Source organism: Nuphar pumila, chromosome 16 (assembly GCF_984573655.1).
Source record: "Nuphar pumila chromosome 16, dmNupPumi1.hap1.1, whole genome shotgun sequence".
Taxonomy (NCBI): Eukaryota; Viridiplantae; Streptophyta; class Magnoliopsida; order Nymphaeales; family Nymphaeaceae; genus Nuphar; species Nuphar pumila.
Genome location: NC_143264.1, coordinates 68,169,062 through 68,188,336, shown reverse-complemented (window position 1 = coordinate 68,188,336; position 19,275 = coordinate 68,169,062). Strand labels below are relative to the sequence as shown.

General features: G+C 37.8%; 1 protein-coding gene across 1 annotated transcript in view; it reads left to right on the top strand.

Annotated features, from left to right (window-relative positions):
- SHH2 (DNA-BINDING TRANSCRIPTION FACTOR 2) overlaps positions 1–18,827 on the top strand; it is a 60,103-nt gene extending 41,276 nt beyond the window's left edge. The window contains exons 6-9 of the mRNA XM_089991397.1: positions 2,184–2,235; positions 2,632–2,775; positions 2,869–2,988; positions 18,241–18,827. Of these exons, the coding sequence (XP_089847523.1) occupies positions 2,184–2,235; positions 2,632–2,775; positions 2,869–2,988; positions 18,241–18,597 (673 nt within the window). The 3' untranslated portion in view covers positions 18,598–18,827. The remainder of the gene's footprint in view (positions 1–2,183; positions 2,236–2,631; positions 2,776–2,868; positions 2,989–18,240) is intronic.
- The last annotated feature ends 448 nt before the right edge of the window (positions 18,828–19,275 follow it).

Below are 19,275 nucleotides of genomic sequence, written 5' to 3'. Positions count from 1 at the left end.
GCCTATCACCATCAGATTCTCCCCCACATGTTGAAGAGGAAGTGAAGAAGGGCATCTTGAATTCCATTAAGGCTCTAATAATGATCATAATGTGCAGACACATTCATTTGAAGTTAAACAAGTATACCTTAAGTAAGGAGGACTTTGGAAGGAGGAATACAATCCAATTGTGCAGCTCATTGCGTCTAGGAATGCATTTAAAATTCACTATTATTGTATTTATTATGTATTTTTGTGTTGTAAGGGCTAATCCTCATGATTTTTCTTTTGTTTAGATTAATGGTGGAATAGGTTTGGAGGAGATGCTCTCACATTATCTACATTTGCTCAGCGTATTTTGAGTCAGGGATGCAACACGAGTGGATGCAAGAAAATGGAGTTTTTTTAAGCACATCCTCACAAAGAAGATGAATATGTTGGATAAATCAAGATTGAAAGATCTTGTATTTGTCACGTACAACATGAGATTGAGACAAAGCTAACATTAAGATATATGTTATTGGATTTAATTTATACAAGTTGTATTATAATTGATATTTGAATGTTGCAGACAAATACAAAAAATAATCTATACGATGCCACGGGAGTGACTACGACCCCATCAACATTGACATCTTTGACATGTTGGATGAGTGGGTAGAAGAAGAGCCAAACATCCTGAATGATGATGAAGACTAGAGGTAGAGATGGAAGTTGAGGTGGAAGATGGAAATAATGATTATGCTAGCCCAGAGCTAAATGAGTAGGAAGGAGGAGATGACTCAGAAGAAGAGGATCCATCATTTCATATCATTTTCATCATGATTGGCATATTTTGTTTTGTTATGTAATGTGTCTCTTTAATAGTAAACAATCATGCTTTGTAACTTTTGTTAGTTGTTAGCAGTGCTGCCAGTTTCGTTTCGAATGTTTTACTGGTACGTGTATTTTTGATTATTCATAATGCTTATATTTCATTTCTTTTTCTTGTCTATTGCATGTTTTTTTTTTAATTCTAATTTTTGGATATTTTGTGTTTTTTAATTTTTTTTTGTGATTTTAAAATGAATTGTTTTTCCAGTATCTTAACGATATGATACGATACAGTAGGACCCACCCATATCTCCGGCCTGTATGATACAGGTTTCGATACGATAATTACAACATTGGAATAAAGCTGATCAACAAACTAAAGCACATCAACAATTAGACTTAAAGAATGGTCTTGAGATGTTGGTAGTGATCCATTCAAGGAAGTCAGAAGATAACCTGATAGGTTACTTGAGCTTCCGACCAAGCTAGATGCTAAGGAACCAAGGCTCCAGGCCATTTAGTGGAGATCGAGGAGCTTAAATATTGGATAGTTACATGGAGGTCTCGGGAACATATTAAAGGAAATAGAAAGACAAGGTATGTTAGTTAAACAAAAGGGATCATAATACTACATTCTTTTACTTGATGGTGTCTTATAGACAAGTTTTGAACTTCATTACCCATATGGATATTAAGGACGATCTGTTTTTCGGTGAAGGTTTACTGGAAGATTCAATTGATTAATTCAGAAGCTTTTTACCACCAAGCAGGATTTGTTGGATGTTATATTTAACCTGGATTTTTGTATGCTAGACAACAACCACTAGAGGGAATTATTGGAAGCATAATTCACTGAGGAGGAAGTCAAAGGGGTTGGTGGTGTGTAGGGAAAAGATCTTCAGATTAGGTAATCCCTGTGGGGGATAAATTTGGGAAAATCACCTTGGCCCAATGGATTCCCAATAAATTCTTTAGATTTTTTCGGGATTCATGCAAGGGAAATATTATTTTTAACAATGCATGAACTTTGTTGTAAATGGAGTGAGTTGGATACAAGAGCTGATAACTGCTGCTATTTCAGTTAACAGTTAGCAGATGGTATTAAAGTGCCTCTGTGAAAAGGAAACAATTTTTTGTTTTCTGAACCAGCCATCTTTTATGTTCTCTGAAACTTTTAATTCTAGAGAATGTAGGAAGTTACAATCTCAGTTTGTAACTACAAATAATCCTTAGTATTTCAAAAAGATATCCATTTTATTATGATTTGTGCTTTATCCAACATGTGCTTAAAATGTTACAACAGTTTTTATCTATGGGCTTCTTCTGATCAACTGGGGCACATTTTATTTTCTGCTGTTTTGTCTGACATTGCAATGGTTGTGATTTGTCAGGTATGATGTTGCGACCTTTGTTTCCCATAGACTGTGTGATCCAGGTGATCCGGTAATGTTCTGATTCTGCAAATTTTAGATCAAGTTTGATTTCACATTTCTAAGAGTTTTTTTTTCCAAGTTTGTAAAAAGGTTTTGACCTTTGCTGTTTATAATGGATGAGATTTGTAGGGGAATAAATAAATACCTTTTTTTGTGTTTCTGTGTGTGTTGTTGGATCTAAAGCAAAGATTCTGTGGCTAAGATTATGCAACCTTAACCCTTGTCGCATTCAAACCCCATATGTGAAAGCTCTTTTTACTTTGATTTCTCTTGGTATCTTCTGTGCCTAACTTGTTCCCTGTTTGTGTACATCATAAATTGGGAGAAAAATGAGTTCTGTTTCATGCTTTTATCCTTAAATATTGATCAGACATTGATATTGATGAGTGATAAATTGCCATTTCAGGAGGTTTGTATACGGTTTACAGGGTTTGGATCAGAGGAAGATGAATGGATTAATGTGAAAAAGCATGTCAGGCAGCGTTCACTTCCATGTGAGGCTGCGGAGTGTGTTGTGGTACTTCCAGGAGATCTTATACTCTGTTTTCAGGTGCTATTCTTTTTACTTACTGCACTTGTTTGCACAGATATTTATTTTTTAAGAATTGTGCGTTATAATTTGAATTTGCTTGTATAATTTCAGGAGGGCAAAGAACAGGCTCTTTATTTTGATGCTCATGTTCTTGACGTTCAAAGAAGGCGACATGATGTGCGTGGATGCCGTTGCAGGTTTCTTGTGCGTTATGATCATGACCAGTCAGAGGTATGCATTTGTGTTTTATATGAACACGCTGTCCTCTCTTTCTTGTATACTCCTCAGTACTCATTGTCATGGCCTTTTGTGTGTGTGTGTGTGTGTGTGTGTGTGTGTGTGTGTGTCATAGGTATGCATTTGTGTTTTATATGAACACGCAGTCCACTCTTTCTTGTATACTCAGTACTGATTGCCATGGCCCTTTGTGTGTATTTGTGTTTGTGTCTATACCATAGTCACAGATGTCGCCGTTGTTTTGAAAATATTGTGATATTAACACTGAATTGGAAAAACGATGTTAAAGGTAAAATATCATGATATTTTCAAAAATATCGGAAATTTATGTGTATCACAATATTGTTGCTGTAACAGCACAGCAATGGCTGTTTTTTTAATCAGTTAGTGTAAGGGGATTTTCTGTTTTTTCAAAAAAAAAAAGGGATATGTATGTCTTTACTATTTTTTTAATAGGTTAGTTTTGTGTATATAGTATGTATACCTTTTTGACTTTTGTTAGGGTTATGTGTTCACCTTTTAAAAAGTTACTAAACTTAACTTTTAAAAAAGAGAAGGAAGAAAGAAAGAACAGGGAAAGAAAGAAAGGAGAGAAAGAGGAAGGGAAGGAAGGAACAAAGAAAGCAGAAGGGATGGAAGGAAAGAAAGAAGCAAAGAAAGAGGATCAGCTCTTGAAGCATTTGATTCCAACACGGGTTTTTATAAAGTTCAAAAAATCAACGGTCCAAAATCTTTGTAAATTTTCGAGGCTCCAAATTGATAGTTTTCGCAAAATCTGTCTTGCAGAAAGGAGATGATGAAGAGAAAAAGGGGCTGCGGCTGTCACAATTTCCAATCCAGAAACGTGACCTAAAACATGTATTAATATTTCTTTTTGTTACAGTATGGGTCGGGTTTGGTATAAGATCCAGACCCAAAATACATAAACACATACATGTAAAAAAATACAAATAGGCACCAGATGTCATCTTTTCACCTCCCCTCAAGTTGATCATGGTTTTGAACCATGAACTTGCCTTTAAGCATCCAAAAACGATCATTTGTCAAGCCTTTTTGTGAATATGTCTGCAACTTGTCTTTCGGTGTTAACAAATTCGGGCTCGATCTTCTTTTCTTCAACTTTCTGCTTCACAAAATGTTGATCTATCTCAATTTGCTTAGCTCGACTGTGATGTACCGGATTGAATGACATGTTGATAGCACTTCGATTGTCACACAGCAAGATAGACCGAGAGATCACCTCTCTCACTTCGGTTAGTAGATGCTTGACCCATGTGACTTCAGCGGTAGCAGCAGCCATGGATCTGTACTCGGCCTCAGTGCTGGATCTAGCGATTGCTTTCTGTTTTCTGCTACTCCAGGATATTATTTTTTTTTCAATGAAGACACATTATCTTGAAGTAGACCTTCGTTCATCTGGATCCCCTGCCCAGTCTACATTACAATAGACAGTAAGTTCACGCGTATCCTTGCCAGACAACTTCTGAGAATATATCAACCCATCTCCAACTGTTCCTTTTAGGTATCTGAGTATCCTCTTAACAACTTTCATGTGTCCAGTACGTGGTTCATGCATTAACTGAGACACCTAATTGACCGAATAAACGATATCAGGTCGAGTGAATGTGAGATACTGTAACATCCCTATTAGACTTCGGTACCTGGTGGGATCCTTGCATAAGTCTCCATCGTGAGCATTCAGTTGTTTATGGAGGACACTTGGAGTTTTCAGAGGTTTACAATCCTTCATACCTGCTTTGCTTAGAATATCCATTGTATACTTGTGTTGAGTGAGGGTCAAGCCATCTTCCCGTCTATTAACTTCTACCCCAAGAAAATAACGTAAGGCACCAAGATCTTTTATTTTGAACCTCTGACCTAACAGGTATTTCACCTCTTTAATGTGATCTTTTGAATTTCTTGTGATGACAATATCATCCACATAAATTAATAATAGGGTGATCACATTTTGTCTTCTAAAAATAAATAATGAGTGATCTAATAGGGAGTGGAAAAATCCATGCTTCTAAATCTCAAGAGAAAAGCTATCAAACCAGGAGCGAGATGCTTGCTTTAGGCCATAGATATCCCTTTTTAATCTGTACACGTGTTCTACAATCTTGCTTTTAATATCCAGGGGGTTGTTCCATGTAAACTTTCTCCTTCAAATCCCCATGCAAGAATGCATTTTTACATCAAGCTGGCTCAACGTCCATCCATGCTCAACAGCTAAGGAAAGGATACTTCAAATTGTCCCCATTCTTATAACTGGACTAAAGGTCTCATCATAGTCTTGCCTCGCTTCTTATGTGAACCCCTTTGCCATGAGTCTCGCCTTGTATCGTTCAATGGTTTCATCTGGTTTATACTTTATTTTGTTGACCTATTTGCATCCTACCACATTCCTGTCAAATGGTCTAGGAACAATTTCTCAAGTTTCACATTCGTGCTGGACTTGCATTTCATCATGCATAGCTTCTACCCATTTCTTAGAAGTAGCGGCCTGATAGTACATAATAGGTTCATCTTCTTTGTCGAGGGCAGTTAAAAAGAGCTGAAAGTCCATAAAGAAGTTGTTATAGCGAACCCACCTATCAATAGGATGTCGCATGCGATTGGATATCCTGGCCTCTGGTGCACGATCTAAGAGTCCTAAAGTATTTGTTCTTTGCTGGATATAAGAAATACCTTTATATCTGCCTTGTACCAATGACGGTGCTTCTACACCATTTTGTGAACCCGATGCATCAAATATTTCAGACCTCTCTTCTTCCTGCTGCATGCAGTTCGAAGAACACCCTTTATTGGAACCAACAAAGAGTTCTGAACTCAGCAAAGGATAGTAAACTTCAACTGTGGAAGATGGCGTATCAGTTGTGTCAGCTTTATGATCAAAATTCAGCTCGTCAAAGACAAACATTTCTCGAGGTTTTGATACGTTTGCTAACGGGGTCATAACATCTATATCCTTTATAGTCATCTGCATATCCCACAAATCTGCATTTCTGAGCCTTGTTCTGAAACTTGTTTCTTAGAGATTGATCAATGTGCGCATAACAAATACATCCAAAGACACGTAAATCATGATAATTGGGATGAACTCTAAAAAGACAATGATACAGAGACTTATTTTCCAAAACAACTATAGGTAATCTATTTATCACATATATGGCAGGATATCATACTCATCGCACTTTCAACTATATGCCTATGTTTTCGTTCAACAATCCCATTTTGTTGTGGTGTGTGTAGACAAGACACCCTTCTTCCTATTCCATTATTTTGAAGAAAAGAAATAAAGTCACTGGATGAAAACTCCCCTCTTCCATCAGATTGAAAAAAATTGAACGGACTCAGAGAATTGGTTTTTAACTAAGGAGAGAAAGTTCTGAAATAAAGGAAAAACTTTCGATTTATTTTTCATGAGGAATATACAAGTATATCGAGAGTAGCTATCAACGAAAATTAAGTAGTGTCTGCTTTCAGAGCCAGAGGTAACATGAGCAGGCCCCCACACATCAGAACACACTATCTCAAAAGGCTTTGAAGCTCTTTTATTAGCAGAATGAAAATGTAGTACATGATTCTTGCATAACAGACAACAGAAACACTTTTGATTTCTTTCTTCCGCATTGAGACTATCTTTTGGAATAAGATTATTAGAAACAAGTTTCTCAATAAAATAACTCTCACAATGTGCTAACTGACTATACCATAGAAAAGGCTTATTACATTCGGAGATACTAAGAACATTTTCAGAAGAAAAGGAACATGACTCTAATGAAGGCGTCAAATCCACATGAGCAGGGTAGGCCGAATGACATGAATCTTCTTGAAAGACGTACATATTGCCTTGTCTCTTTCCTTCGGCAAATGTTTCCCTCGTGCGAAGGTCCTTGACATACATAGAGAAGGGAGTGAATTCGACTGAAGCATGAATTGAAAAGAAGTGTTTTCTCTGGTTACGGGTCATGGATCTGAAGATCCAGACCCGTGACACCCACTTCCTCATTAATGGCATTATGTAATATTGATTATTGTAAAAAGGGTATTATAGTACCCTAATTTTGTTTGTAATCTCATGTTAACATAAAGTAATACATAGCAGCCGACCCATGTACAACAGGGTATCGATTTTCCCCAAACCTCTCTCTCCCTTCCTCTACCTCTCTCTGTTTTGCAGCTCCAACGTGGAACAGACTGGAGGTTGCAAAACTAACATGGTATCAGAGCCACGCTTCAGCTGAAACTGGGATCGATTCAAAAGACACGTCTGAAGATCCTTTTCTCCTCTATTTCCTCTTCCAAAGTCTGAAAATCAATAAAAAAAAAAGGTACGACTGTTCTTGTTTTCTTTTCTTTTTGGATTCACGACTGACCTAGTCAGTTTCATTCCAAAGTCTGAAGATCCTACACCTGTTTCCTATTTCTTTCTGGAATCACGACTGACCCAATCAGTCTCAGCAGATCCTACACCTATTTCCTATTTCTTTCTGGAATCACGACTGACCCAGTCAGTCTCAGCCAGTTTCTCGCCTCTTTCTGGGTTCACGACTGACCCAGACAACTGAGATTTCTTTTTTGGTTTCTGGGAATCACGACTGACCCAACTAATTCTGTTCTCCTTGGATTCACGTCTTATTCACCCAACCAACTTTGGATTCACGTCTTATTCATCCTCTTCTTTTCTCAATTTTTCTTTCTACAGTTTCCTTTTCTCCTACGTTGGTGGTGGTCGAACCTTGGTTTCGCCACTGTTTATTTTTATCTCTTGAGTGCTTCAGCTCAGATTCCCTCATTCAGCCATTAACAAGCCGACATTAGGAATACATATGCACATTTTTTTTTGGATTTTCATATCCGATATTCCATTTCATATACAAATCAGAAATTTGATTGTCTTTAAATTTCTGTTTCGTATCAGCAATCTGAATTAGTTCCTGCAAAAAAAAAAAAAAAGGAAAAATTACAGAACTGCAGGTGTAAGCAGATTGTACTGAATACATTCTTCATTCTGTGAAACATGAATTCTCTTCCTAACCAGTCAGTTCTTTCTTCAAGTTTCCTCAGCCAACTTGTGTCTGAAAAATTAAATAATGGTAATTTCTTGACTTGGAAGAGGCAAATCATACCTTTCATTAGGAGTCAGGATCTTTCTGGACATCTGGATGGATCCATTCCAGTTCCTCCTGAGTTCATATCACAAGAAGAAAGGGACAGCAAAGGGGAATTTACTACCGTATATGTTAGAAATCCTGAATTTGTGGCTTGGATGAAAAGAGACCAAGCGCTTGTTGCTTATATTACATCAACACTCTCACAAGAGGTTCTTGTAGCCATTTCAGATGACTGCACTGCCATGCAACTTTGGAACAGACTTGTTCAGACATACTCACAGGTTTCTCAGGCCAGGATTATGTTTCTTAAAAGAGAATTTCAAATGTTAAGAAAGGAGTCCATGACCATCATGGAATATTTGAACAAAATGAAGGTCATCACAGATCAGTTAGCAGTTGTTGGAAGTACAGTTTCTGATAAAGATTTGGTACAACAAACCCTCAGTGGATTGGGACACGACTATCATATGATTGTCACTTCTCTGTTATGTTTACCTGAGCTGCCCAATTTTGAAGATCTGCGTGCAAAATTGTTACAATATGAGATGAATCTAAAGGGATTTTCTGAAGAATCATCTATGCATACTGGGGCACAAGAAGTTCTTGCTACAGGGGTTACTTATGCACAAGGACGAGGAAACTATGATATCAAGGGAAAAGGAGCACAAGGTAGAAGTGGTCATGGAGGTCGTGGATTATTGCCTACCCCCAACTCATATACCAACCCACAAAGACAAAGGCCAATTCCTACTTGCTTTCTGTGTAATAAAAGGGGGCATATCAAAGCTAACTGCTGGTTCAATCCCCTAAATAAAGGAAAATCAACACAAACTGAAGCAAAAAGAGGCACAGACAATACAAGGACCAGCGGAGAAGTAAAAGAGTTGTTATTGTCAGCCTTAGCAGAATTGAATCTGAAACAGAATGAACAAGGCACTTGGTACGTGGATTCTGGCGCAGCGACTCATGTTACTGGTGATGCAGGTAAGCTCCTAAAACTTGTTCCTTACATTGGTAGAAGTAGTATAGTTACTGGAGATGGATCACACCACTCTGTTTCGCATATTGGAAACTCCATCATACCCTTACCTGAATCTTCCATCAATCTTTCAAATGTTCTTTATGCCCCTAATATCAAGAAAAACATTGTTTTAGTTTCTAAACTTGTTGATGATATCAAAGCCTCAGTTGAATTTACTCCCTCTTCTGTTCTTGTTAAGGATCTCTGCACGAAGGAGACGTTTGCTAGAGGGAAACGACAAGGCAATATGTATGTTTTTCAAGAAGATCCTTCAGCACATATTCGCTCTGCAGACCCAAACTTGAAGCTCCAATCATCATTGTCTTTTGAAAATCCTACCTGCGTTTTTAGTGTCTCTGAAATCAATAAGCCAAACCTTTGGCATGGTCGTCTAGGTCACTGCAGTAATAATTTCATTGAGAAGCTTGTTTCAAGTAACCTTATTCCCAAGTCAAGTTTAGGAATAAATGTAAATGACAACAAATGTTCTAGTTGTCTCTTATGTAAGAGTCATGTTTTACCATTTCATTCTATCAATAAAAGAGCTTCAAGACCTTTTGAGACTATTTGTTCTGATGTTTGGGGGCCTGCTCCAGTTGCTTCTATGTCTGGAACTAGATACTATCTTTTATTTGTTGACAGTTATTCTTGCTATTCCTGGATATTTTTCATGAAACATAAATCTGAGACTTTCAAGTTGTTCCATAACTTCCATTCCTTTGTCAGAAACCAATTTTTTGAAAACATCCTAAGTTTCCAATGTGACGGAGGAGGTGAATTCTCTTCCATTGACTTTACTAACTTTCTTCAAAGTAATGGGATAAGGAAAAAGGTGTCTTGCCCGCACACACCTCAGCAGAATGGGATTGCTGAAAGAAAGCATCGCCATATTGTTGAGAGTGCGATGAGCATGATGCATGACAGTAATCTTCCGATCACTTTATGGACAGAGGCTTTTCATTCTGCAGTTCATGTGATAAATCGATTGCCCATGACTATTTTGGAAAACAAGTCTCCTTACTTGTCTCTTTTTGGTATTCACCCCAACTACTATGATTTGCATGTGTTTGGCTGTTTATGCTATGTTCATGTTGACAGTTCAAAGAGACATAAGTTTCAGGACAAGGCTTTGAAGTGCAGGTTTGTGGGTTATGCCGATGACTATAAAGGGTACAGATGCTATGATCCGGTGAGCAAGCACATCAAAATATCAAGAAATGTCATCTTTGATGAATTGAATTTTGATTGTCAATATAATAGTTCTTCAGAATCAAAACATGAAGTTCAGGCTTACTATCCTTGGTTGAACTATAAACTTCTCACAGGAGCTAGTGATGCTTGCTCAAATTGCACTCAAAAGGATAAGATACCTGTGTCTACTGATGGGATGATTGATCATGAAAATACAGACTCAACTTTGAATCCAGGAAGATATAGAGGCTTTGTCTATACTCGACGAGAAAGAGAGTCACCCACTATAGTTGATTCAGACATGGACACATCCTCAACATCCAACATTGTTGATACTAGAAGATCCACACGTCCTCGCCATCCAATTGAAAGGTGGGTCAGTTATGAAAATTTCTCATTAGATTTTCAACTCTTTCTAACAGCCTTGAATAAAGAAGATGAACCCACAACGTTCTCTCAAGCATCAAATTCCAGAAGATGGATTGAAGCTATGAATGAGGAGATGGAAGCTCTACATGAATGTGGTACGTGGGATGTCGTATCAAGACCACCTGACAAAAATGTTGTTGGTTCGAAATGGGTGTACAAAATAAAGTATAAACCAGATGGGACTATAGAGCGATACAATGCGAGACTTGTAGCCAAAGGTTTTACACAGGAGCAAGGACAGGACTATGATGAAACCTTTAGTCCAGTGGTGAGGATGGGGACAATCCGAGTCATACTTTCTTTAGCTATTGAACACCAATGGACCATTAGCCAACTTGATGTGAAGAATGCCTTTCTTCATGGAGATTTGAGAGAAGAAGTTTACATGGAACAACCCACTGGTTACGCAGAAGGTAATCCTACAAAATATGTCTGCAGACTAAAAAGGGCGATATATGGATTGAAGCAGGCATCTCGATCTTGGTTTGACAGTTTTTCCCTTGAAATACAAAAATATGGTTTTAAGAAATCTCTTCTTGACCACTCCTTATTTATATTTAAGGACCAAGACACAATTACTCTGTTGTTGATATATGTGGATGATATCATCATTACTGGCAGTTCCAATGACCACATTGAAGAAGTCAAACATCTCTTGAATCAGAGGTTCAAAATGAAGGACCTTGGCAAACTACGGTACTTTCTTGGAGTTGAAGTTGACAGTTCCTCTGAAGAAATGACTCTCACTCAACATAAGTATACTATTGATGTTCTCAATAAAGCGGGTATGAAAGACTGCAAGCCCTTAAGCACTCCTAGCGTTCTTCATCAAAGGCTTAGCTCTCAAGATGGAGATCCATTTGATAATCCCACACAGTACCGTAGCATAGTGGGTATGTTACAATACCTCACTTTTACTCGCCCTGATATAGTATACTCGGTGAATCAAGTTTCTCAGTTTATGCATGCCCCATGTGAAGGGCATATGGAAGCAGTTAAACGGATACTACGATATCTGAAGGGAACGGTTGGGGATGGTCTCATATATAAACGAAAGACAAATGGGCAAAGTGCACATGAGATCACTATTTATTCTGATGCGGACTGGGCGGGAGATCCAGATGAACACAGATCAGTATCCGGCTATTGTGTATTTATTGGGATGAATTTGGTTTCTTGGAGTAGTAAGAAACAAAAGGCTGTTGCCAGATCCGGTACAGAGGCTGAATACAGGTCAATGGCAGCCGCCACTGCTGAGGCTACTTGGGTTAGACATCTACTGACAGAAGTAGGAGAATCGATATCTCGTTCACTTCTTTTGTGTGACAACCAGAGTGCCATTAGTATGTCTTTTAATCCAATTCATCACAGTCGTGCCAAGCATATTGAAATAGACCAGCATTTTGTGAGACAAAAGGTAGAAGAGAAAGAGATTGAGCCTGAATTTGTTAGAACTACAGATCAAGTGGCGGATATATTTACAAAAGGATTGACTAAAGACAGATTTTGGATGTTAAAAGGCAAGTTGTTCATGATTCAAGATCATGCACAACTTGAGGGAGGGTGAAAAGAAGTGTTTTCTCTGGTTACGAGTCATGGATCTGAAGATCCAGACCCGTGACACCCACTTCCTCATTAATGGCATTATGTAATATTGATTATTGTAAAAAGGGTATTCTAGTACCCTAATTTTGTTTGTAATCTCATGTTAACATAAAGTAATACATAGCAGCCGACCCATGTACAACAGGGTATCGGTTTTCCCCAAACCTCTCTCCCTTCCTCTACCTCTCTCTGTTTTGCAGCTCCAACGTGGAACGGACTGGAGGTTGCAAAACTAACATGATTATCATCAACAAGTTTAGAAACATAGACTATTTTTCTTGATATTGGGAGCATGGAGGACATTGGAAAGTTCAAGAGTAGAATGTGACATGGGAATGACTGACTTTCCAACGTGAGAAACAAGGTATTAAGATCCATCTCCAGTGACAATTTTACTTTTACCAAAATAAACAATATGTTTGAAAAGTTTACATGCATCACCTGTCACGTGAGTTTTTGCCCCTAAGTCAACATACCAAGTCCCTTGGCTATTCTGCTTTAGATTTAATCCTGACAAGGCAGATATCCGCAACTCTCTAATCTTTCCACTGTCCTTAATGCTGCTAGGCTCTTTCTTAGGTTCTGTTTGTGGGGATTTTCCTTTATTTTGAGGGTTGTACCAACAATTCGCCTTGATATGCCCCTTTTTGTTACAAAGAAAATAAGTAGGGATGGGTCTTTGTCCTTGAGCAGTGGGCGACATATTAGGAGTGTGAAGCAATTCACATCCCCCATGTTCATTTCTCCCTTGTCCTCCTCATCCTCGTCCTTGTCCTCGTCCTCGACCATAAGTCACCCCTGTGGCAAAAACTTATTGTGAATTCGTGCGAGCGTGAGTTTCCTAAAAAAATCCCTTCAGAGCTATGTCACATGGGTGCGGGTGCGGGTGCGACACGGGTGCGGCGCAATTTTAAAAATTTTGGACACGGGGACTCGGCTATATATATATATATATATATCCAGTGTGTGCATATGTCTATATAAATTTTGGACTCGGCTCGTGACTCTTCCAAGTTGTCTCAGATCCTGAACTAACTGAGTTAAAATAGTAGTATAACTGGGTTAGAACCAAACTAGGCTGAGTTTATCATTGACTCAGCCGAGTCTTAGCTACCATGGGAATAAAACATCATCAAGGTATTAATTAAAAGCATTAACTAAAAGCATGTTCTGGTAAATGCATTAAATATCTTTTGCTAAAATTCATAACATTAATTAAAAGCATTAAAAGCTTTTAATTTTTCAAAGCTAGATTTGAAAAAGAGAGAGAGAGAGAGAGATCTCGGTGGATGAGAAAGTGTTGCTACTCGTGGATGAGAATTTATTAGCTTTTATAAGAGAGAGAACTTGGTGGATGAAAAGTGTTGGTACTCGTGGATGAGAATTTATTAGCTTTTAAGATTGAGAGAGAGAATTAAATGATAATATTTAAGAATAATTTTTTTTTCTGGGCCTAATGTTTAAGACTCATGCTATATATATATATTTTTAAAAAATATATAAAAAGATCTTTTTTTTTATTTTTTGTACTAAAAATGGACATTTTTGGACTCGGTCAACGTTGACCGAGTCCAAAATTAAGACGGACTCGGCCTGGACTCGTTGACCGAGTCCGACTCGGCGTTGACCGAGTCCAGGCCGTGTCTGAGGCCGCACCCGTGTCGGGGCGTGTCGACTCGGGTGCGGCACCTCCCTAGCCGAGTCCGTGTGACATAGCTTCAGAGTCATCTCATACTGAATTAGTTTGGCCTGCAGCTCATCAAAAGTGGGGAGAGCAAGCAAGCACAATAATGAGGTAACGATCATATTATACTCGGACTCCAATCCGTCCAGAGTTTGCTGCACTATGTCACTGTCACTCACTGCACATCCTATAACCGCAAGTTGATCTGTGATAGTCTTTATCTTGTTTAGATATTCCATGATGGTCATGGAGTCTTTTCTCAGCAACTAAAATTCTCTCTTGAGAAAAACCATCTTTGCTTATGAAACCTGTGAAAAAGTCTGAACCAGTCTTTCCAAAGTTGAATGGCTGTACAATTATCAGGAATTGCAACAAGTACCTCTTGTGACAGTGTAGAGGTAATGTAGGCAACCACTGACTGGTCCTTCCTCTCTCAGTTGAGATATTTTGTATTTTTGATATATATAGTTGAAGTTGCCCCTTTATCATCTATCTCTTCTCGCGCAACAAATTCTAGCGGGACGGGAGTGGTTTCATCCAGATGACCTAAGAGACCCTGACTCCTTATAAAGAGAATGATTTGTTTCTCTTGGTAGTTAACTTTTCGGAAACAAGCTGATTGAGAAAACTTGAAGAAAGACTAGATTGAGAAGTATGGAAGAGATCCATAACCCAAGAAGAAAAGAGTCTCACAAAAATATTCACAAAATGCACAATCCAATGTCATAGAAAATGACTAGTCTCCTTTTTTTTTGTGTTGAGCAATCTTCAAGATCAAGGAGACAGAGGTCTTGAGGTTTCAGATCCAGATCTGAAAGTTTTCCCCCTTTTTAAAGAACCAAAATTGACGCGAAAGAAATCCTTCCCTTTTTTTTTGAATGAAGAGCACACGCTGGACAGAGTCTAGATCTGAAGATGTTTTCAGATCAGATGCGGGTAGATAGAATAACAGCAAAGAACACAATATTATATATATATATATATATTGATAGATTAGGCACAGATTTCAGATCTGATGTGAAATTTTAGACCAGAATATTTTCAGTATGATCAGACGCAAGTTTCAGATTTGACGCAGAAAATTTCCAATCTGTACAGAAACAGAATATGGACGTAAATTTGAAACTGATGCAGATATAATTAACGTCAACAGGGACTGAATGCTTCAGATCTGATGCAGATTCACGGCCAGAGCTGAATATTCCAGACGAGATGCAAAAAGTCGAGAATATGAGATTTTCAAAAAGAGAAGCGACAAGAAACGCAGATTGACTCTAGGTCAGATCTGTAACAAGACAAAGGAATAGAAAGAAGAGAAGAAGGAAGAGAGTAGAAAAAAAACAACCTCTTGACAGGAAGCAAGTCGATCTCTCAGGTCAGACCTTTTGGAAGCGACTTCAAAACCCTATATGGATCTCTGTTGCTCTGATACCATGATAGTTTTCGCAGAATCTGTCTTGCAGAAAGGAGATAATGAAGAGGAGAAGGGGTTGCGGCTGTCACGATTTTCAATCTAGAAATCGTGACCTAAAACATGTATTAATATTTCTTTTTGTTACAGTATGGGTCGGGTCTGGTATAAGATCCAGACCCATAATACATAAACACATACATGTAAAAGAATACAAACAGACGTCAGGCGTCATCTTTTCACAAACATCATTTTTTTCATCGAAAACAGGTATGGATTCTTAGTAAATCGACCATGCCCAACACATTTATAGGGCCGGAACCTTATAAAAAGCACCGAAGAAGCTGAAAAGCCCTTTTAGCACGTGGTTTAGCACCAAATGGGTTTAGCACAGACCCATTACTCTCTCTCTCTCTCTCTCTCTCTCTCTATATATATATATATATATATATATATAGCATAGTCACAAATATTGTTATCGGCTATTTCTCACGATATTATAGGTTTGATGATAAAACTTGGAAAATAAAAAATATATAAAAATAACAAAAAATAAGTAAGAAAACATCATGTTTAGATAATAAAATACATATATAATAAAAAAATAAGTAAAAAATACAAAATAAAAAGTAAAACATACATATTTAAGATGTAGAAAATAAATAAAAACAGTATCAATAATTGATAATATGGTATATTATCATGAGAATATTGCGATATTCTCGTGATAATATTATGATATTATCAAATTGGCGATATTTTACCTATAATTGCTGAAAAAAATATAGTGATATTTTGAAAATATCACTGATATCTGTGACTGTGATTATATATATATATATATATGTGAGCATTTGCTACCCTTGTGGGGTAAAGAACCCCCTAGTTAGAAATCATAGGTGGAGGTTGTTTTGACCAAATCTGACCACATGGATGTGTTTACCATGATCAAAATAGTAGGAATAGACCCTTGGATCATATTTTTTCGGTATAAAAATTTGTTTTTTTAAGGTTTGAAGATTTGGTTTAATGCAGGCCATTGATTTTTCAACCCTTGTAAAATCTGACATATACATCGGAAAAACATGATCCAAAGGTCAGCAAATGCTAAACTTAATATGCAGATTACATCTAAAGGGTCAAATGCACAATAAAACAGAAAATAAAAATATTACATTTTTTAACTGCTTTCACTGCGGGGTTCCTTATCCACTAGGTAGCAAATATATATATATATATATATATATATATATATATATATATATATATATATATATATATATATATATATATATATATATATGCCCGCTGAGCGTCCATCGTGCACGCGTGATGGACGTGCAGCGTGCATTTTGCGCAAAAAAACAAACCTTTAGCAGAGCTTCAAAACGCCGCTAAAAGCCCTGCAGGGATGCACCCGGTATTACATAAAAGTTTTTAGCTGTGTTTTGAAGTGCCGCTAAAGGTCCCAGCGAAACTGAGACCTTTAGCAGCCCTTCAAAATCGCCGCTAAGGGGCTTTTTTGCTCGCTGTTTTGTGTTTTTGAGAAAAAAAAATGCTGAACGTTCATCGAGCGCGCGATGGACGCTCAGTGTGAGTGCACTTTCATCAAGCAGCTACCACTCATTCTCTCTCTCTCTCCCTATATATATATATATATATATATATATATATATATATATATATATATATATATATATATATATATATATATATGGGGGGGGGGGGGGGCTGTTTGCCTCTCTGGGCTGGCTGAAGTTCATTTGTATTTAGGTTGGTATGATGTGGGTTGGATCAGCATGAAATCCAGATAAGGTTTGGCCTGTTTCATATTCCTTTGTGAACACCGTGTTTTAATCCCCGAGTTTCCCATGTTTGGTCTACAAGTCTAAGATCCAACCCAGATTCAATCTACTTTTTATAGTTCTAGCTTGGATGCAGCTAAACTTATTCCTTTGACATACGGGCTGGGTTATGAAACAGTAAATGTTTATTTCTAATATTAAGTTGAATTTTTTTTTTTGGTTTTCATACGGGATTATTTTGTTGTTTGGTTCTCTACCGCTGATAATTTGTTATGAGCTATGTAAACTAGATACTTTAGGTAGCCTAACATACCGATGTTGGACAAGGTATCAACACCGACATGCTTAGATACTACTGGTGCACACTGTTTTAAAGGATCATCCAATACTTGTTGCCACGGGGTACATGCAGCCTGACCCGTGTGGCTTCACACGGCCAACTGCCGAATGCCTGGACTATCACCAGACTCTTGCCGGAACATATTGGAATCCAATACTGGCTTTGTTTCTTTCCCTTTAAAACTTGGTTTTAATTTAAAAAAAAACTTATATTTTACTTCAAATCAGGAAGAAAACCAAGGTATTGCTTAAGATTCGGGTTGTTGGTTTTGAATCAAATCAAAACATTTAGGTCCTATAAATTCTTTACTCAGACTTGATGTTCTATAATTCTCATAACTGATTTATAAATTATTTACTCGAGACTTGATGTTCTATAATTCTCATAATTGATTTAGTCATTCAACACTTTCTTTTATATAATTCACACACACACAATATATATGGCCTCATCCATATATCTAGCTTTTTAAGGCCCAATGCATCCGACACTTGCTTCTGACACTTAGAACTGATATCAGTGTCCATGTAATGTAGGTTTTGTTTGACACGTTTAACTTTTTGAACAGATTCTCATGTTTATTTTGTCTTTACTCAATATCTAGAACACTATCTTCACCACTGGCAATGCATTTGCATCACAGGAAATAGTGCCCTTACGAAAAGTTTGTCGTCGGCCAGAAACAGATTATAGGTTGCAGCTTCTACATTCTTCCAAGAACTTGTCAACGATAGACCTGAAGGCTGCCACCCATCACAGTAAAGAATCTCCCCTCCTGATCTCATCAAGGGAATTCAGCTCGAATGTTCCAAAGCCCTGGAAGCAAAACAAACCAATGGACACCGTTGTAGAAGGCTCAACAGTCAGTGGAGTTGAGAAAGATCCTGTGGTTGCTGAAAATACTGCTCCTGTTGTATCCGTCGAAAAGGATTTGTCGACAGACTGTGAAGCAGGTGTTGCTGCTGATAGCACACTTCCAGTTGAGGAAGATAAAAATTAGCAACTCTTTTCCTTTCCTGGGAGCTGTAACAGTTGGTCAATAGAGTGTTAGCTAGCTGCTTTCTTTCTGCGGTCCTCTACATATATTTGTATTCGGTAAAGAAATTTGTACGGCTTTTATCAGGATAACCAAAGCTCTGTCATTGTGTTGGGAACCCCAGGATCAGATGCTTGTAGGGGTGGTTTACTTGATACCTTTATGAATTTGGATGAATGAAGTTTTGCCTTGGAGTATCATTTGTTGTACATAATAACCATTTTGGTTCCAGATTTCTAGTGAGAGTGAGAGAGACTGAATTAATGCAACTATGGCCATCACTATGTTTGAAGCTTTTATAAGAATCCGAAGCCGTGGGATGAAAAATCGAACAGGATAGCTTCTCACTTCATTTTTTTTTTTTCATGAAGGATGGGGAAACCACCCTTGCAATCAAAGACCTAGTCATGCTGGCTCAGCCTGCCATATTTATGGTGGCCTTCCTGATGGTGTAATCCTGTGGTGCACCGCTTGCCCCTAGGGAGTCACCCGGCTTTGGCTGAGCAAGAGCTCACTTCAATTGAACTCAATAAAAACGCATATTGTACTGCTATTGCATTAGATGTCATGGTGAAGGCCATGTTGAGCTACAGTGTGCGTTGGGATTGCTTGGTGGCCTTATGTGATTTGTTCCCTTGCATG